Genomic DNA, 21,756 nt, shown 5'->3' with positions numbered 1-21,756 from the left:
GCATGGGAGAGACTATGCTGTGGAAAATGATGTTTTTAAAGCACTATGTATTGATTTCTAAAGCGCTACATAATGATCTGCTCCTATGGAAACTGAAGAAACCTAACCTTAATACAGAAGACTTGAGCAGGCTTGCCATGTCAGCAATAAGTGTCTCTGCTTGCTTCGTCATCCCTGTCTAATTATAGTTTTCAAGCAAGTTACACATCTGGCTCTACAGTTTGAGAATTTGCTTAGTAATAGTAACAAAGCTATTCTTCACAATGATTTGGTGTTACTGGAAAAAAATGGAGGCTGAGATCACTTAGTGCTTGTCATGGTGACAACTGGGTTGGAGTGAGGGAACTGAAGTACTTCATGCAGGGTACTCTGTTAGGCACATCACAGGGCCTACTTCTCTAAGGGTTTTCTTTGATTTGATTTAACAGCCAATTGCCCCTATGGAATATATGCTGACAATGCCTGAGGATTTATTACAGTCTCCTTTCTCCTCTGCAGCTGAATTTGTCATTTTTCACAGACTGATTGAAAGGAGTTTTGAATAACTCCAGGTAGGACCATTGTTCAGTATAAAATATTGTCCTCAGTGGGGCCTATCCTGGAGTTTCTTCAGTGGGAAACCTGAGGCCTAACCCTGCCTGGAGGTTACTAGTAAGCTTAAAAAAGCAACAAAGTGAGGGATAGGATGGAAGGAAAATGGAAGTCAGAAGCTAGGTCTCAAAGCTGAAGAGCGCTTTTTAAGAAAGCAGAAAAACTAAGCAAGGTTTGATTCCTGGAGTGCTTGGCACTCTATTGACGATCCCTTGAAGCACTTAACTTTATGCATGCTCTGGTGTGTGACACAGGGAATCGCCTGAGCACTAACTACCCTACAGGATCAACCTCCAAAAGAAGACCAGGCGTAAAGCAAATGGCATTTTGTTAGCTTCACTGTGTTAATATGCTGCTTAGTTTGCTTTTTAATCTCTTTACCTTATTTTCACCTTCCTTGTTTTCCTATTTTTAAACAATGATCCATACTTGCACTAAGAGGGCAGGGCAATGTACCAGCCATTCTCCGTGTTCCCTTTTCATGGGCATGGAGTGAAAGCAGACATCGGGAAAAAGGATGTTTGTAACATAGATCTGGTTTCATCAACAATGCTTGGACAAGGACCATCAGGAACACAGAACAGCTGATGAATTCTAGCTGCTATTCCCTCTCCTCTCCTCTCCTCTCCTCTCCTCTCCTCTCCTCTCCTCTCCTCTCCTCTCCTCTCCTCTCCTCTCCTCTCCTCTCCTCTCCTCTCCTCTCCTCTCCTCTCCTCTCCTCTCCTCTCCTCTCCTCTCCTCTCCTCTCCTCTCCTCTCCTCTCCTCTCCTCTCCTCTCCTCTCCTCTCCTCTCCTCTCCTCTTCTCTCCTCTCCTCTCCTCTCTTTTCTTTTACTTTTCCCAAGCTCCTGGTGTTCTGCTTTTTCCTTTCAAGCACAATGACAACTATCTGCAGAGCTTCCTCAGACCTGCAATTTGGGCAGCGTCCAGCTTTTGTGTGAATGTTTTTAAAACTGAGTGCTGCCCAACTGTGTGCAGACTTTACTAGCGCTGGAGCCACTCTTCCACAAGCAGCCAGCATGTTATGTGCTCTGCTTCTGCACTGCCAACACTGTTGACTACCAAGACAGAGCCGTCCAGGCTCAAGACTCAGCCCTGGAGACTGATCACAGCCAATTGGCCAGCTGCCAGTCAGGTCTGGGGTGTTTCTTCTGCACAGGCTTGCAGACATCACTTCTGCTGGAGCTGTGTACGTGTGGGATGAATACTGAGATTCCTGAGGAAACTTCAGTGATCATTTTAGCATTCAGACAACTGGAAAAGGAGTTGGAAGAGGCTGTAGGGCCTTTACTTTCATACTTTCATGGCTGTATTAATCTTCTCCCTGCCTTGGAGAGAAATCCTAAATGAACTTAGCACGTGTTCTTAGCACAGCCTTCTTTCTCCAAGTAGTTTGTACTGTGGAATCAGCAATAATGCCAGTGAAAAGCTAACATAAATCAAACATATTTTGAAGATGGCTTAACAGACTCATTTCAATGAGGTTGCCTGATGTTGTGTTATTACTTAAGTTAACAGTTACTACTGTAGCCTAGAACTTCTGAGATATGTGGATTAACATTTTTTTCCTATCTTGAAAGACTGTGGTAGAGACATAAAGAAAGCATTAATGCACCCCTTTTTCCATGCACATGTATCATGAAATAATGACATTATTACTGCTAGAAAAGTAGTGTGTCATCTGAGTCACTTTAGCTGTCAGCTGTAAGTTTAGACCATGGCAAATGTGACATTATTCAAAATTATTCTGCTGTGAGAGAGGTAAAAGGTTAAAATATTTTTTATTTGCTCCAGGTTAAGAGCAGGTCTCTGGACAGTTACAAAATCTCACATAGTTAAGTATCGGTTTATTAAATCATTGCAACTTGCTTGTATTTTTGAGTCCTAGATGAAGTAGCTAGGAGGTATCTGGACACCAGATAGCATCTGTTGCATTGAAGGGAATTTGGCAACATGTATTTTATCAAATAAGGAACAAGTAAAAACTAAACCATTTTCCATTCATGATTTGCTTATTCCTCTAAAGTTTCCTCTAGAAAACACTAACACTAACATAAATGTAGTTCTCACAGCTCCAGGGGGTTTACAAGTCTGTGGGCAGCTATTTTGTTTGTTTTTTGCTATACTTTATGTCTGTTGTAGGCAGAGCTACACCTCTTAGGACAGCCAGGGGGAGTTTTCTGGTCTCACTGTAACACTTTGATGCAGTGATCGGGACTGGGAAATGGATCAGAAGGACCCTAGGTCACTCCCAAGGTCATATCCCACAGTCAAGCTTACATGTCACTTGGGTCTGTCCTTCATGAACATGACTAATTCCCCCATGTGTCCATCCATTACAAAGGGACAATTCTACCTAGTGTGCTAAAGAATATGAATTAAGAATATATGAAACGGACTCAGCAAACACTACGGGAAATAGGACGGATGCCAATAAGAATAAACTCATGCTAAAGTTTATATCCAATGAAAACTAAGCAACAGCAACTAAAACCAGTCACAAATTGCTTGTCATTTTTCTTGCTATTAGGGTTAAGGAGAGCTCATCCATCAAAAGGTGTTCAAAGTGTTCCTTCCTAGTCAGGTTTTCTATAGTATAGAAAGTATAAGTAAGTGTGCAAGTCAGGAATTTCCTCCAAAGATATTATCTGATTGATTTCTTGATGCAAAATAAACTTATTTCATTTTTATTATACAAACATTGTAGCACAAGGTGGAAGCTAACCAAGAAGCTGCTTTCTTCCCATAATTTCCAGTGAAACAGGACTTTCCTATTTACATACTAGATGAAATGATACTAAGAACTCAATCACAGTGTAAGAAACTGCTTGATCTTAGGCACTGAAAGAATTACATTAAAAATGTATACACACTTAACTGTCTCAAAAATAATAACAATAATAATAAAAAAATTCCCATCAAATCCAGCATATTGAAAGTGTATATTCTTATGCTTTCTTTTTTGAAATGCCTGGTGACATCAATGTGTTTTCATTACATGTTTAGTCTTCTGAGTAACTGCTCTGATTTCAGTAATCAGTTTCTTCCATATAACCCAATAATAAAACTTGTCAACAGCTTTGTTTCCAACAACTGTATAATCAAATCAGTAATTTAAAGAAAGTACCACATCAAATCATCATGTTGAGTTTTTGTTTAAAATGATCTTCAACTAAAGAAATTTGCATGATCCTCCATCCATTTTCAACATGTTACTTTATCCTTCACTTCACTGCTTGGTAATGGAAGAATGCAATCACCAAGATCTCTTCCTATGATGTCAAACATGGCTCTATTTCAGAGATTTACTAATCAAATTTTTGTTGATAACAGAAATGCAAAACATAAAACTTATTATCACGGCAAAAGCATAAAAATGAATGCATGGTTGACAAAAAAATAGATTTTAGATGTTTTCAGTCTGACTCATGGATTTTCTATTTTATCAACTAGTTGTCACTATATCCTTCATTTAAAAGTTTTCTCTTCAGTTCTTTTAGATTCTTCTAATGATTAGAGGATTCTTTGGTTAAGTTGCTGTGTTAATTTATCTTTTCATAAAATACACATTCCAAAACTATGAATAGGAGGATAGAAATCGCCAACAATCATCTTCTCAACTTATCCCCATAAAAATCATTATTCTGTCCATTCAAAAAGATGACGGTGGTCAGAATCAATTCAGTGAATCATCCCCAGGAGATAAAACATCAACTACAAAAGCCAAAATACCTTCCTAGTTCTAAAAGTCCACAGAACTTACTGCTAAACCACAGAAGAGAATGTCGACGGAACTCAACAATGATAGAAAAAGCAGAGAGAATATCACAGGTAGAGGTAGAGGGAGAATCCCGCAGCTTGATACTTACAGAATTTTTATAATTCTAGTCACTTCTTTCCAGCTTCTGGAATAGCTGTGTATGAGGCAGAGACACAAACAAAACATCCTCTGTTACCTGTCCTCATGGCTATTTGAAGCCTGCTAAAGAGCAAACTTCTGAACAGTTACGTAATGACAAAATAACATGACGAAAAAACACATACGTGATTTTGCATCAGCTCTTTTGCTTTCTGAAGAACAATTCCCACGAAGATGGCAATGCAGAATATTTGCTGCTGTTAGCTTTGCCTAGTTTGAGCTTTTATAGGTGCTTGGAGATCCAAATCTTTGTATTTGATTTCATCTAATCAAGCATACAAGTGAACAGGAATGCAGGCACATAGCGCAGTAAAAAGCACAGAAGGAAGTTTTTTCAAACAAAATCCCTGCATTAGGCAGCAGTTCCAGTGATGCAATCAGAAGAGGAAGGAAAGTCTGTGTTGCTTCATTGTTTTGTTTGGATTTTGGGGTCCACTATTAACTTGTGACAGTATTTCCATTTGTAAGTATGTTGCTCTGAGGGCAATCCAAAAAAAGTGTCTATTATGAATCTAAAAGAGAAAAATCCCATTGAACTTGCTCACTTTTTCCATCATGAATGACCATTACAGATTTGCCACACTCTATTATCTTTCCTGTGTAGTTCAGTAGGTTTTGGCTGAAGTTTCTTGTTTTTTACCAGAATGTCCTATCTATGCAAAAAGTGGATTCAATAGAAATGCAATCTCAGAGAACTTCAATAACTGATTTATCCCTGTGATGAATTTAGGAGTTTTTAAATAGGAAAATAGAATGAATAGCATCAACGACCACAAATAAGACTGCAAAGTATGTCAAGGGAAATAGAGTTGACTGCAGAGTACTATCATTTATATCTTTAGAGACAATTCCAAAACCTACTGCAGCCAAGAGGAGTTTTGGATCTAGCCTCAGATATAGTGAGATGTCAACTACATTATTAATAAGCCACAGATTCAACTCTCTGTAACCTCCACACTTCAACTGTTAAATCAAACATTCTCTCTGCAGGCATGTCTTATCTGATTGGCTGAGCACTCTATGTATTTCTAAGCAGGATTTTCCAATTGGTACATACAGAGGACTGTATCATCTCTCTTGCTTTGGGTAGCCATTTTAAATGTTTAAATGCTGGAAAGGCCAATGATGGCAGAAATATTTGCTTAAGCAAACAGGATTTTTCCCAAATATAAAATGCACAGCAGTAGTTTTGCAAAGTGAGAAAATTATTTTCCTCACATGTGAAATTGATGTTGAATATCAAGTTTCCTCCCCTTTGGTATGAATATGTCACTCCTCTAAGCATATATGTGCTGTTCACTGTTTATCCTTAGGGTGTATTCTTTGCCTTCCAATTTTATTTATAAGATGCTAAATTTGCTTTGCTATAACCACATTGTGGGGCATTACTCATTGTATAGACTATCAACAGTGATGGAAAAGTGATATAAAGTTTAGTTTTTAGTTAAATATAGATCACAGAAGAGCATACATACACACACACAAAACAAAACTAAACTAAACAAAAACAAAAACACCAAAAAAACAACAAAACCTGAGCTTATCATCTTCAGTTATACCAGCTGCTTCAGAATATTGACGTCAGAGAATGTTGTAAGACACTGTGAAGATGGCCAAAGCCATAAATATCAGTTTTCTGTAAAGATATCAAAAGTCTTTCCACTATCTCTTATCTTCCTGACTGTTTCTGGTACCCGATGCAAGCTGTGTTCATTAATTTCAATGATGAATCTGATAATAAATGCATTCAGAATCTTCGGAGAATGCCTATCTAATGTTAACTGGTATTGCTACATCAGGTGAAGTTGTGGGATGTGGCACTCTGAAGGCTTTATGGTAGTTCCATAGATGTGCACGCATCACCCTAGTGTTTACCTTATTTCTATTAAAACAGTTGCACAGCCTGAGGTCCCATTTTGGTTGGATAAAATATAGGATCTATCACAGTGTTAGAGACTCATCACCAATACTCTCAAAGGAGGTAACTTAATCTGGCCGTCCACTCCACTGTTATAATTAGGAATGCACTTTGTCAGCCTTTGAGGCTTTAACTACAGCTGGCTGGGTTTGAGGCAGTCTCAGAAACCAATCCGTTCTTAGTAATACCATTGCCTTCATAGAGTTACAGACATACTTTCAGCAGATATACCCAGCTAACTGATGAATGGTGTTTTTCCACCCACTTATGTGGTAGTCAGAGTCTGTTTTAGTATAGTTGCAGCCCTGGATTAATGCCTTGAAATGAATCAGAAACCAAAGGCTGAATTGACAGCTTACACATAAAGGTTATGAACCTTATTTACAGTGTTTGAATATGTCTCAATTCAGCCTGCAAACATCACCGAACTCCTGATCCAGCAGATGAGATTTAATCAGAAAAGAGATTCTAATGGATAGTCAGATTCTGACTGGCCTATCTATTGTATAAGAAACAAAAGATATTTCAAGCCCTGTTCCCTAGGAAAATCAGATCACCACATTCACACAGATTGGCTAAATTAGTGGTAAAAAATATAACCTAATAAAAATTATAAATCTTTTTAAAATGTATTGACCAGGACTAGTTCTTGACTCCTGCTGTACCCTTGACTCTTCAGCAGGAGTATGCACAGATTAAAAAGATGAATTTTTGATACCTTTGCAGGATTGTCATTAAGCTTTGCTAAGTGGATATCACTTTTTTTTTTTTTTTTTTTTTTTTTTTTTTTTTTTTTTTTTTTTTTTTCCCCTTGTGTTTTGCTGTGGTAGGACTCTGATTTGCACAAATGAATGAGATATTCTGTTATGGTTTGAGTAAGTTAGATAAAGTTTCCCCTCTAGTCTGCAAAATATTTGAGAAAAATGCAGCAGTGTTTTTCACCTATTTACTTTAAGTGTTTAGCCCTGAAAATAGCCAGCCTAACCTATTAATCAGCAGACTGGGCTGTTCAGAAAAACATACCCTATTTTTCTTATCAGTTCAGGAGCATTAGTCTAAACACTTTGAATTCCAGCCTCCAGTGCTGTGCCAGGAGCTGGAGAAGGGGTCAGAAGCCATCCAGCTGTGGAAGTGCAGTGCTACACCCATCCACTGGCTTGGGCACAGTGCTGTGTTAATGCAGATAGTCCCTGGATGGAGACAAAAAAGGCTGTGTTTGCTTGCTGCCACCTCATAAAAAGATGTCCCACATTCCTATGGTGTAATCATTACATGGTAATTCACTAAGTCTATGGATTTATTGCCTTGCTAATAAAACTTACAGTGTCAGGCAACTTTTTGACTTCACTCTTTTACGGTTTCCTTTTTACCTGTAATAGGGACGTTCAGTGTCAGAATACAGGCATCACATCTGGGCCTCATGTACTCAGAGAACATACATTTAAGTGTCTTGTATCTGAGAGCAACCAGAAAGAACTGAATTCAATAAAAAATAATACATCTCCTTCTTACTTCAGTAAGCCTCTGTTCAAGTAGAAGTTTAACCCTGAAAAGCAAAATTTACTGCATCTTCTAGAATTCTTGATATCACTAACACTTCCAATTAGAGGCATTCTTATTACCCAGATGAATATCATACCCCATGTTTGAATCTGCATAAAAGAAAATGGGCCTTGAAGAATATTCTATGACAACATACACCCCATATGTGACTCATTGTTGCATGGCATACAACTATAATTAACTGCAGATTTACTAGTGCTCAGTATAGACTGAGGCAAACTGGTTTGGTTTGCATGGTCTTACTGAATTTTTGAGAGTGGCAGAGTTAACTTCAGTCCTGGCTTAGCTAAACGCTAAAAACAAAATAAAAAAATATCCTAACTAAAAAAAGCTAGAAGAGCTGGAGTAAATTAAGGTTGCAACGCATCTTGACCACAAGAAACAGCTGCAGAGTCAATGTCCCTCCCAAAAATCTGCGGTGTACTTCCTAAATACAGAACTTGAAGTTTTTGGATACTGAAGAAGGCTTTTCAGAAAGAGACTCAGTAGTTTCATTTGTTTGTTTATTTTTAATTTCCATTCTGTCAGAGGCAACAGATGGCTTGAAGAAATACAATTGAAGAAGACTCAAGTTAGTTTTTGTCTTGTGGACAACATAGTTCTAATGCTTGCTGTATATTTTCCGAATTGCCAGTGACACATGGGTAGCCTAAATTTTCATGCTCCTTGTATAGACTTGTGAATACTGTACACATGTAATTTAGTATAAATTATCACTTAAAGAAACCTCACGTATTCACTAATGTTATCATTAACATCACATTGTTTAACTGCTTTTTTCTAATTGAAAGTGAGGAGGGAAAAAACAACAAGCAAGCCAGGCAGGAGAAAAGGATTGCTGTGATCATCAGGGGTGGCAGGGAAATGCATCCTCTGAGTAAAAGCTGCCTTACACAAGTTGGGTGTGATTGTTCCAGCAGGAGACTATAGACTGCCACATATTTAAAAGAAGTACTCTCTCCTGTGCTTGGCCAGTTGTCCTTGCTTCTTTCTGCCTACTCTTGCTCCAAAAGTTAAAACTTTCAACGTGAAATCCTGCTGCTGTCTGAGTACAAAGGCTTCCCTTGTCTCTGTTCATCAGGATAAAGCTTGTTGTTTTCCTTTCACTTCCTTGCACATGCATGATCTGGGCACCATCTGGCCTAGAAATGGCCAAGGACAGCCAAGTCTGCAAAACATCTTCAGAGAACTCCCTAAGCTCCCTCGCTTCATGTTTCACCTGTAGCTACAGCGTAGATTTTACATTTACCTCCACTACATCCAGACTAATATTTAGAACTGAAGTTTTCAATACATTTCAGTAACGGAGGGAAGTATTAAAAAACAAACAAACAAAATAAGACAGACCTGGATGCCATTCTTTTTAAAATTCCTTTAAATGGACTTCATCTTATTTTCTTTAGCAAAAAAATGCTACTAAATAATGAGCTTGAGCTGACAGAAGTGGCATTATCAGATCAGTCACTGTCTGTAAGCAAAATTATAGACAACATATACGAGTTCTGCTGGTTTGATCCCCTCTGCAGTGAATTCAAAGATAAAATCTCCATTGGCTGTAACTCTCCTTAGTAGACATTAACTAAGTCATTGGATATAAACATAGCTTTTATCCCAAGTTAAGTTTCACTATAGAATTTATTTTTGATCTTTTATTAGAGGAGAATAAAAAATCCAGATGATTTCAAGTAAGGGTGTATGCTACAACTATCCAGGATCTTGTTCTCATACATAGTTAACATTAAAAAGGATCTGTCACTCTCACTCTTAAAATCTCTCTCAACCAGTAGGTATGATCATCACTGGGATAGAAAATAAGCCTAGATAATATTTTGTTCTGAGCTTTTATTAGCCAGAGGAAGAAAATCTGATGGGGAGGAAGCTCTTCATCACCTCCGCTAGTTTGCACAGACTAAACCAGTGTCTAGGTAACTGCAGATTCACTAATTTGCAGCATTTAGTAAGCAACATAGTACTCAGTCAAATTCAGCCCTTGCAGAAATTTGTTATTCCTTCTCCAAATCTGTCTATTAGGATGCTAGAATTTTTCCAATTAGCTGCAGTAATATATGAGGACTTACAACTTCTCCCATCTGTGGTGACAAACTGTGAGAGTGACCTGCTGACTGATGTCCTGAGGCTGGGCCCACAGATGTTGGAAACACAGCTCCCCAGCTTGCCTCTTGCTCTGCTTGTCTTTCATCTGGTAAATGATGTCAACACAGTTGGACTTCAGCATCCAATATAATTTTTCAGCATACATTCCCTTCTGTTTCTTTGCACTGGTAGGGCTATTCTACCCTTCACAGAAAGATTTATCATCATTACTTTGCTCATAATGTGCTCTGAGCAACTTCTGCTGTAAGAAGAGTTATAAATGGCTTGTCTAGTGTTCAGGTGGAAATACAGTAATGACAAGGAGAGACTCCTTTGTAATGCCTTCCCCTGGTTAAACCTCCAGCATATGTCCATCCTACACTGGATGATTTCACACATCTGAAAATCCCACAGGCTCACAGTAGCTAAGCATTACACATAGCATCCTAAATCAGAAAACAGCCGCCTTCGAACAAACAAGCTGATAATGGGCTCTCTGCTCCAGTGTTTGTTCCGCTCTCTTTCCTCAGAGACCAGAGGCTCTGGCGGTGTCTGGAAAGTTAACAGATACAGGCAAGGGAGGAAGAAATGAATTACAGAGCTGAGGGTTCCTTCACAGAGCATCAGTCTTTCCCTGCGTTAATTACAAGGAATGCCAACTCAAGCACTTATGCTGACCTCAGCTAAAGCAGTCCTTCAGGGCAATGGGGACTCTTTTTCAAACAACCTGTTTTAAATCATCTCAGCTTTCAACTTCAAAATGACCACCTTAAATGTCATTTGGAAACCCTTTGCCTCTGGTGGGACTACAAGTTCAACTGTAAATGGTCCCACAAGACAGCATCCTTTGGTAGAGGTTTCTTTTCTTACTCCTTTTCTCTGCACACAAGAGGAGAATCAGATGCTTCTCCATCTTTCCTTTTCTCCTCTCTTCCTTCTGCTCCTTTTTTCTCTTTGTCATGGTTTTGTGCTGTCAATATTCTACATCATGACATCATGTGCGGTATGAACTGTTTTGGTGGTATAAGAAAGTGTAACAGAGGGTATGTGGAAGTGTAACAGAGGGTATGTGGAAGTGTAACAGAGGGTATGTGGAAGTGTAACAGAGGGTATGTGGAAGTGTAACAGAGGGTATGTGGAAGTGTAATAGAGGGTATGTGGAAGTGTAACAGAGGGTATGCGGAAGTGTGGAAGGTTCATGCTCCAGATCTGTGGAATGGCAGCATCCCGAGTACTCAGCCCTTGGAGGAAACTACATATCCCAGGGGACAACGCGGCCAGAGATGAATCACCAGAGGAGGAGGACACACATATAATCTCGCTCCCAGGCTGGAACGTCCCTCTTTTCGCCCTGTCTTTCGCTTTGGAGCGCTCCATCCCTGCCGTCTCGCTCTATCAGCAACGTTCCAGCCTGTCGCCTAGAGATTGCAGTAGGCCCCCGGTTCTCCGGGACTCTTTTTCTCTCTTTCTTTTTTCTCTGCCTTGTTTGATATAGTAGTTGTAGTTATATTGTATCATATTGTGTCTCGTATTTAGTAAAATAATTTCTTTCCTTAGATTGCTGCCGTTGTTTTTGTTCATTTCTCCCCTTCTAGGGGCAGCAGCCTCTATCACGGATAAATCTAGATAACCCGATTACACTCTTTTTGTCTTTCTCTTAAGAGTCTCTAGTAATCACAGGAAGATGTGGAGGACCACAATGGGAACTGTTGACATAGGGAGAGAAAGAAGGAGGCCAGCAAAGGGGCCAACAACCTAAAGAGGATGCCTGGCTTCAGTCAGTGCCTTGAGACATGACCCTGACCACTTTTCTCCTGGTTCTTTCAGCTCTGCCCTCCCCCCCTCCCTCCCAAACAGTGTTATCTGAAGCCTGCACAGAGCACAGGCCCTCCCCAATGGCAGATGCACTGCCTGCCAGCTGGAGCAAAGCACTGCAGCATGGCTGCTAGTACTGTGGTTAGCCAAATCCAGGATGTTAACTTGATCACTTGCTGTGGATAGTCAGCACTATTTCAGGATGTGTTTCTAAATTTGTACAGTGCTAACCAGATGCTTTTCAGATTCTGTCCTACCTAGGACTTTTACTAATAATCCATAACTGTGTTTTGCAGTTTTCTGTGTATTAACACAATTATTTCGATCTCCTGTGCAAAAGAACTACTTTACAGCTCTTGATTTCTGGCTGTTTGCTGTGCCAGTGCTGTCAATGTGCCAGATGCAATCTGAAGATGTCTGAGGAGGGCACGTGAGGCTCTCAGGTCTTATGCTTTTTGCAGGCAGCTCCAGCCCTGCAAAAATCAGAGATAAGTGACTTGCTTAGAAATGAATGGGGCAGCTGGCTAAATGCTCGACCAAACAAAATGATCAAAGGGACAGTACCAGATGTTTCCCATCAGCTCTGCATATGGAGGTACCAGGGAGAGCAGCAGGAGCACCAAACTAAAAAGTAACCAGAGAAGCCAACTCTAGTTTCAACCATAACATGAGGAACGGGCTATAAATACTACATTCCTCAGTGAGGCTCCCAGAGGACATTCTGTAGGTATTACAAAAAAACTACAGGAAAAGTGTGTCTACTATTGTCTGACTTATTTATATGCATCCTCCCACTAAAAGTTTCATTAAGAATTATCATTCCTGACATCTATAAAAAGTATAGTATTAACACCATATTTTAGGAAGCTGCTGAAAACTACACAAAGTCTTCATTTTTCCACAAAACATACTTCTTGCTCAGTCTGTGCCAGTACAATATTTTCCTAGACTACTGTTACGTAGTTTTCTTTTACCACTTCTGGTACATTTTAAATTTTAATTCTGTAGGTTTTGAGTCCAAGTTGCTTCAAGAGGCCCAAGCCACTACAATATTGACTGTAGAAAAGGAGCCAGCTTTTTATTTTGGTCTTCTGGGGAAGTTTATGGTAGAGTGAGATAAACATCCAAAATAGTTAAGGTTGTTTACCCTGCATCACTTAGAAGACATTCTTGACATCACTTGTATACAGCTGAGCAGGAGAGCTGCTCAATCAGTCTGACATAAATTAAACCCAGATCTCCCAGCCTCGGGGCATACAGACCTTACTACAGTGTGATAAATTCTACTCCTGTTGGGATGAAACATGAACTGCTCTTTCAGTTCCTCTTGTCACAAGCCAAATTTTTGTGCATAAGTGCTTCTCTTCTAGTTTTATTCCTTTCAGAAATAGTCATTATTTCAGGGCACTATACCTCACCCTGACATCTATATAGCATCTTGAGGCTAGCAAGAGGGGAAGAATACTGCAGGAGGATCTGGTGCTGTGCTTGTCTGGTATAATGATTCTGCTATTGACCTGAAGTCTGGAAGTCCTAGTCTTGAAGAGCAGGAACCCTTGAAGCTGTCAGCAAGTAATTCAAGGTGATACAGATACTTCAGAAATTTTTCCTGTTCTTATTTGAGTCTCCAGTTTTGTGATGCCTGCTAGAAAGCCACCCCATACAGCAGGGGGAAGATATGCTGAACACAAAGGGATTGGACAGGCACTTCCCAGAAACAACTGCTAGTGCCAGACTTTCCTTTGGCTAAGAGAAGAGCTAAGCAGTGCTCCTGGCTGCATTGTTCATTGGTGCTGAAATCCACTTTGTCCTCTATCTGTGTAGCATGTGCAAAGACTTGACAGTACATATGTACCCTCTTTGAATGATTATTTGTTATAAATTCATTTATTCCACACATAAACAGCTTGATGTATCCTTTAAATCTGATCCAAACCTGTTCTGCAGGAACAAAGCTTGTGAGCAGTGAGCCTTTTCTTTCCTCTGATTCTGATCACACGCATATCCAAGCTGAAGTCACTCATTGCAATAGAAATATTTGTGATTTGCAGTGCAGTGCAGGATGAATTCTTTGCTGGTAGATACACTAGTAACAAATAGGCTGAAGAACTCACTAACTCTCATATTTGAGTAAAGAAAAGCTTGAGCATGATTCACTCAGGAATGCTTTGTACTACCCTAATTGCATAATTACTTTAGAGGGCTCACTGGCCATTTGGCATAGAGGTCATTCCTGTTTCCTCTGAGCACAGAAATAACTTCTAGCTTCTCACTTCTAGCAAGCGGGACAAAAACGATGTGACAAAGACATATGGCTATGGCACCACTTCTCCTCTAAATAATTCAGGTGCAATATTTGTGCACAGCTACTAAGTCCTTCTTGCTTTGAAGTGAGGTTGGAAAAATGGCCAGTGCTAAACATAAAGAAACACTTGCACCTTTGCAATGGGACAGTGCCTGTATTGAAAAGGGTAGTGTAATATTCTGAAGTATTTTGTACCTGTATTTGTGGCATCTGAGTTCTAACAGTGGGGACTAAAAACAAGTGAGGAAGATGCCACAAGCACAGAAGCCTTCTCTACTGTATTCATATGCTGTAGGATTAGACTAACTGCTAATTAAACAAAGATTGCTCAATATCTAGTTCGCAAAAGCAATAAACCAAAAAGAAAATGGTAAGAATAATATGAGTGTTGTAGACAATTGCAATCATGTAAAGCAGTTGACAAAAAAAGTGAAGGGACCAAAATGTTCTATGACAAAAGTGGAGAAATGTATTTGCAATTTGCATAAACAAAATGAAAGAAAGATTTTGATGGGGAATTCTCATAGACATCTGACAATGCCAACAGTGCTGTTTTCAGAGCTTGTCCTATTTGTGGAAATGGTGAAGTCTGTGGGTAGAAAATAAAGGACTACAGAATTGAATGATATAGATAGCTGAGGAGGAGATATGTAAACACAACTATCTTTGGTCCCCCAAAACTCTCTCATTCTGGAGAATGCATGGAATTGGTGGTGTCTCTTCTTAACCCTTTTATTAATATTACAAAACAGTAAATTTGGAAGCTAGACTTCTCCCTTTGCATCACCATGTTGTCAATTTTTTATCCTTCTCTCATATTTATTACACCTATGAAGTTATTATCCATCTTCCTTTGCATACTGTGTATCTTCCACTCAAAGTAACTGAAGCATATCTTCTCCTGTCCTCAGTACTGCCTACTATCACTGTCACCTAATATATAACTGGGCAGATATGCTCCCCTTCTGCTGGGATTATGAATAAAAATACTTGTGCTTGCTGTATTTTGTGCTGATGTTAATGATGTATAGGTATGTTTTGAAATGCACACAGAATGTCTGTCTAATTGACCCTCCAAGAATTGCTGACGAATATGTAGCCCAGTGGTCTAAAGTGTTGTTACTTTATTAGCATAAATTCTTGTGTCCATGGGCTTCTCAGCTACATACGTGAGTTGGCATGAATATTTAAGTCACTGATTTATTTTGACATTCATGATAGGTACCTAAATATTCCCTTTATTTATTTATTTATTTTTTAATCAGGGCTTCTTTAAATAGTAGGAAGCAGAACAGTTTAATGCCGACAGAGGCTGCATTAGCTTCCCCTTCTGTGAGAAACCTCTGCTTAGAGAGTTCCCAAACTGAAAGTGTTTTTAGGAGAAAACATAGATGGAAGAGTCTCACATCAAAGCCTGGGCCTGCTAAGTGAAGTTGTTCTTCTGATATGAGTGGAACATTACTCCAAAGATAGAGAAACATTGTGGGGAGATGAAAAATCATAATTCTTAAACTGGGAAAGAACTGATGGGCAGTTTATCAAATAAAAGGCTAAAATCCAAGGCTGATTTTGTTTTCACAGATCTGTATCTGAAGTACAGATTTCATTAGAGCTACATCCAACTAAAACCAACAGGCTTTGGGTTCTAACTGTTTCTGTTATCAAACAAAGAAATAGACAACACCTCTGCTTGCTGCATGCTTTTTCAAATGATTCTGCTAGAGTTGAGGAACTGCATGATGTAGTCCAAGTGGCTGCCCTGGGGATCAAGGAACAGCAACTACAGAAAAGCTTCTTGCATTAGGATGGCAGCAGGGGAAATAATACAGAAAATGCAGTCCAAGAGAGACTTCTTTGAAGATGAAGTAGGGATTAAATGAGAGCCCATTTTACCATTTGCTAAAATACTCAGTGCATTTGCCTTCATGGACTCTGCATTCCAGAGGACTGCATGCTGGGTTAATAAAACCCCCACTTGAACAGCCTTTGGAAACTCAGATGGTCGCCGACTGCCCATATGGCAGAATTTGGCTATTGCTGTTAAGACAGCTGCAGGAAGCCAAAGACAAGAAAGTGGGGACAACACCAAAATATTATGAACATGCACATATACACAGAGAGAGAGACACAGCTTTGCCTTGCAGCAGGAGGTTCCAAAATATGTTTCTCATCAAAATGCCAGGATCCTTTTCTATCTCTCTTTTTTTTTTTTCCTTTCAGGAAGAATTTTCTCTTCTGCTTTTCTTAGGTGATATGTATGTGATTTAAATTCTCATACATTCTGGGCTTAAGTTTCAAGGACATTCTGAAACAATGAGCACACCTACCAGAAACACTGCAAGACACCACATTTCCATTGCTTGCAGACTTAAGGGGAGACTCAGTTAAGCATTCTTCCTTGAGGAAGAAATGACATGTTCCCCACTAACTCAGTGCCAAACCACTGCTCTGATTTGAGTAACAAATGCCATTCTGTCTGCTTTTAAAAGCCCAGGCTCTGTTTCTTTTCTTAACATCAAATTGTGTGTTTTGGTACTGCTCTCAAACAACAGTTTAACAGAACAAAGGAGTTATCTTTATGAGACAGCCAGGGAAATACACAAAGAACAGGAAGATGCAGCTAACCTAAATAATGACAATGAAAATAAAATAACCATCAGGCTATAAATAAACAGTATGAAGTAAATATCATTATTTTTATTAACAGGAGACACGAACTTAAGTCCTGGAGACAGTTACATCTACTTTTTTTTTTTTTTTTCCCCTCAGATTTCAGTTCTGGTTTCTTTCAGTCTCGTCACAGAATAAAGTTTTCTACTTTGTTCAGCTTTTTACAGTATGAACTTCCACACCACTTACTATTGGAGCAAACTGCACAGAAAAACCACTTGTGTTTAGGAGAAAGGTCAGACTTGGGGCAATAATATTGCCCAAACTGCTACTTTAACTGCGCAAATGCCTGCACTCACGCAGAGCAGGGAAACATACATACACAATAAAGTTAATTAAGACAATACTTTGTTTCCTTCAACACAAAGGAATTTTCTTATTTAGACTAGGTCTCTAACGATGCAGTCTCCCATTGTGTGTATGGGGGTGTGCAAAGCAGCAACCGCAGCCCCACATAAAGGCAAGAGCTGGAGCTGGTGAGTGAATATGAAAGGCATCAAATAATCACCTAAGCCAAACCGGGATCAATTTCAATGCAGCCTCCTGGGTTTCCTAAAGGACCTGAGTAGATGCCTGGCCCACGTGCCAGTCTTGTTGGGATTCCCAGGCAGGAAACTGGCTCAATCTGTCACTTCCACCATTTAAAGCAAACACTTGAATTTTCCACTTCCAGCCATGACCAGCAGTGCTGAGCTGAATCACTTCCCTGGCTGGAGGCAAGCAACATGTAACAGCAAAGTGCCAACCAAGTAGCCAAACAGTGCTCTTGGGCAGACTCAGTGCGCAACCAACAGAACCCACCCAGGCACCACATCAGGCCAATGCACCACTCCCAACCCTCGGCCTTTACCTGCTGCCAGGAGAGCGGCTAGAGGGGATGTCCTGCACGAAGCTCTGCTCCATACCCGGGATCCTGGCTGGGCTGTGGGGGTGGTAGGCTGTCAGAACCACGCTGCCCGAGTCCTTCATCTCCATGGTCATAGATACATGTCGGTGACAAAGGCGGCCAGCGAGGGCTTCTGTCAGAAAAGCAGCGTGTGCCCTGACCCCACTACCGCCTCTTACTGCTGTTTGCTGTCAGGAGAGCGGAGTAGCCTGGCCCAGCAAGTCTCCCTGTCAGGAAAGCTGAATTAGCATATATTCAAAAACACCGCCCACAAAACAACCCACAGGGAAGTTACTGAGTCCCTAGGAAACCAGAAACCTGAGATAATCCTAACACAGCTCTGCGAGACTGGAGTGTGTGTGGGGGGGGGAACTTCTTGCTTTGTTCCTTTTTGTTTCAGAACCCGTTTCTTAATATGCCTCGTGCTCCCAAAATAGACACGGAGAAAGGAAGTTATTTGAGTGGCGAGTGCTACTCAACCCTAAAACATGGTTTGCCAGCACAGGGGCTGACAGTACAACCGCATGCATGAGAGGCTCGTGAGCACTCTATTTAAATAAGCACAAAGAGTAACCTTGATTTCCTATATGGCAGATCATTCCTGCAGCAGGGGACTGCATTTGCTTTCTGAACAACAATGGAGCTCTCATTTTTGCCTGAATACCACTGTGTGCGCAATTAGAAGGGCATCGGGAAATGAGAAAATCTGTTTTAATAGCCTGCGTTCATCTGGAGCAAGTCCATAAATAAATCCACTTCAAGACTCTAGGTGTTTGGGTTTTTTTCAGGTTTACTTGTGATCTTTGAAATGACAATTAAATGTTTCTGTATGAAAGGAAACAAACAAACAAAAATATCAGGGGGCAGGAATTAACACCCAGAAAGAGCAATGTAGCTAAAATGAGGAAACTTACACAGCCCTTTATTTTCCCATTTTGCTTCTTTAGTGTTTTTTGTTCGTTTGTTTGTTTGTTTAAAAAAAGACTGTTCCTGAAAAGTACTGTCCTTCTTACAAAGTCATAGGAAGGATGCTCCTAATTTTACTTTTCAACTCCATATACTGCTTTACAGCCAAAGCTCTTAGGGCAGCTTGTGAGGATGTGGGTGAGACAACAGCCCCACAGCTGCTAATGGCATCCCCAGCACACATACAGCGCAAAACACCAGCTGAGGTCTTCTTTCACACTCCCACTTGTGAAGGGATGTGCTGCTGAAGAGCTACCCAGATTTCATTTGCAGTCTCTCCAGATGTAAGGTAAGGTAGTCAGATTTTGAAAGGCATAAAAAGTGATTCATCTCACCTCCACCTTCCCCTTGAGCTTCTTATCCTATCTGGAGGAGCATGATCGTTTCGGTAAAATACGCTGCCACAACTCATATAGGCAGTGCCCAAGTTAATTTTCAATTAGCCAGCACAGGACACTGATAGCAGTACACTTGGCAGCATTTCGCACCAGACTCACCCAGGAAGCATAAATATTTGAACATTCTGAGCCTCTAGGCTTGCTCTTGCTGCACTGTTAATGTGTCCTGGATTAAATATTATAAAGTCAGATTGCATAGCATAAAATCAAGGCTGCTTCTGTGGCAGCACAGAGGCCATCTCAGAGCCTTAGGATGGCCATATAAATAGGTTGAAGGAGAAGGACCTGAGCTAACTTTTAAGTGTTGCCTACCACCAATGGCATCATGATCATATCCTGAAGTGTCACCACTGAGGGCTGCAGTGAATGCAAAAACCAGAGAAGACCTCATGGTGCTGAATAGTAGGAGGGAGAAGGTCTGACAAAATTAGGACATGTGTCTTCATGGGTTTGAACTCTGTCAGGATGCTGTCTTGCTGCTAAATTATTAGTGAGGCTGCTGTCAATGTCATTTTTTTCCCTCTGCAGTGAATATATGTTTCCTTTCTGGATAAGAAGGTGAAAATCCCACTTCTAAGAAAGAAGTAGAGTAAATGTCTGAATCGTAGAAACATATAATTATTTAGGTTAGAAAAGACCACTAAGATCACTTATCCCAACCTTCATCCTATTACCACCATGCTCACTAATTGTGTCCCCTAGTGCCACATGCATATGGCTCTTGAACACCTCCAGGGACTGTGACTACACTACCTCCCTGCACAGCTATTCCTATACCTCACCACTGTTTCAGAGAAGAAAATTTTCTTAATATCCAGCTTAAAAAAAAAATACCGAATGCTTAAAAAATGTGAGTCATTCACACAAGTTGTCTGCATACAGCCTCAAGAGTCATTCTCCACAATTCACACCAAGAAACTAAACATCTAAATAAAAAGCACCATCAGGAATAAGATAAGCATCTTTTAGAAGATCAGAACAGACAAAGTACTGGCTACAACTCCAGGGAACTGTCTTTTTTTCTCCTTTTTCTATCATAACAATAGGCTTTCTTCAGTACCATCAGACAACAAAATGGCGTCTGGACAGTTTAAGCTATGGGTAGACAAAACCCACACTAGACATATTGGTTATTTTTCATACTGTCTTAACTACTTCTCTTCCCAAAGTTCAACATCAACATGTCTTAGAGAGTACAGTTACCCTATCAATAGTAAAGTACATATAAAAAAGAGGCCTGCATTTGTTAAATGGGATTTTGTCTCTAAGAAAAATAGATATGGAAGATTTCAGTTTGATATTTATAAAGTGATGGTGCACAAACTAGATGTTTGTACATGAATGGCAGGCTGTCTGGCATAACTACAAATAGGTATTTTTAAAATTAATCGGCCAAACTACATATATCAAACTGAGAGCTAAAAATATTTATATGCATAATGGCTCTTGGGGTTAGATGTCTGCATAGTACTGAAAACTGAAAATGATACTAAATTAAGTAGAGACAGACACTGAACAAAACTTTAACCAGACTAGTAATATAGCCATAATAAATGTGCACAAGGCTAGGTGTGCAAGATTCGTCCTTCAGTATTGTCTGTGTAATTTTGGTAATTATTATTTATGTATTCTAGTTTATATTCTTGTCTTTTAGAGAAGCAATTAGGAAAATATTTTAGTCCAAAATGCTTGTGTTTCTACAGGATATCATTCAGTAATTGATCTTGGTGTACTCAGGACTATAGTATACCTACTTGTATTTTCGGGTGACTAGTAGCTCCATAGGGCTTCCAAATGCATTGGAAAAACCTGTTTTCTAAGAAATTATACTTGTAGAATCTATTTATTTATTTATTTAAAATCAGTAAAGTGAAGTTAGAAGAAGAGAAGTTGTAGGGAGTCTGCAACCAGGGAACTTGTAAGTTGTCCACTTAGGTTTGGTAGGGCCATGCTGGTCTACACAATATAGTCGAGAACCTTGTGCTTTCATTTTTTACACCGTGTTCATGCCAAGAAGCATGCTTTGAACTTTCACAGATTTGGCACAAGAGTTGTTTACATGTAGGTCAGTAGGCCCAGACTTTGAGAACTAGGAAGGAAAGTCTTTATTAACTCATTGTTTCAGAAGCATAATCAGTGGCTATATTGATTGAGTGGCTATATTGATCACACAAATGTATTAGTGACTGCTACATTCAAGAGTATAAATCTACAGTCACTAGTAACACTTGCTGATATTAAAAAGATGTATTTATTATTGTTAATAATACTAATATGTGGTTGCATAATATTAACTGGTAATAATTGTGTCATTAACATGACAGGAAACTTGACATGGCAAATCCAATGGCTATTGCGTAGAAAGGAACCAATTCAATTTCACATAAATTTAAAACAACCTTTTTTTGGCCATGTCCAAAGGAGAATCTCCATGTCACTGGAAAGAATGGGTTTTATCAACTAGGAGTTCTTGTCCAGAGATGGCAAGGGTATACGCCATAACAGCGTAAGAGCAGAACCACAGAGTGGTAGAAAGTGCAAAATTCCCCTTGGAACTACTAATCATAGAAAACTTTCCTGATATTGAATTTCACTGCTAGCTTCCAGCTTAAATTAGCCAAGACAAAGTTGG

General features: G+C 39.7%; 1 protein-coding gene across 5 annotated transcripts in view; it reads right to left on the bottom strand.

Moving 5' to 3' along the window:
- The window catches only part of ARHGAP28 (Rho GTPase activating protein 28), a 74,347-nt gene extending 56,381 nt beyond the window's left edge, over nucleotides 1–17,966 (bottom strand). For 3 of the 5 annotated variants that reach the window (XM_072329408.1, XM_072329410.1, XM_072329409.1), the window contains exon 1: nucleotides 17,725–17,966. In XM_072329408.1, the coding sequence (XP_072185509.1) occupies nucleotides 17,725–17,855 (131 nt within the window). In that variant the 5' untranslated portion in view covers nucleotides 17,856–17,966. Of the gene's footprint in view, nucleotides 1–4,634; nucleotides 4,645–10,068; nucleotides 10,137–17,724 lie in introns of those variants that run through there. The other 2 variants (XM_072329412.1, XM_072329413.1) reach the window with 2 other exon arrangements.
- Between the last annotated feature and the right edge of the window lie 3,790 nt (nucleotides 17,967–21,756).

Source organism: Excalfactoria chinensis, chromosome 2, assembly GCF_039878825.1.
Source record: "Excalfactoria chinensis isolate bCotChi1 chromosome 2, bCotChi1.hap2, whole genome shotgun sequence".
Classification (NCBI taxonomy): Eukaryota; Metazoa; Chordata; class Aves; order Galliformes; family Phasianidae; genus Excalfactoria; species Excalfactoria chinensis.
This window is presented reverse-complemented; position numbering and strand designations above follow the sequence as displayed.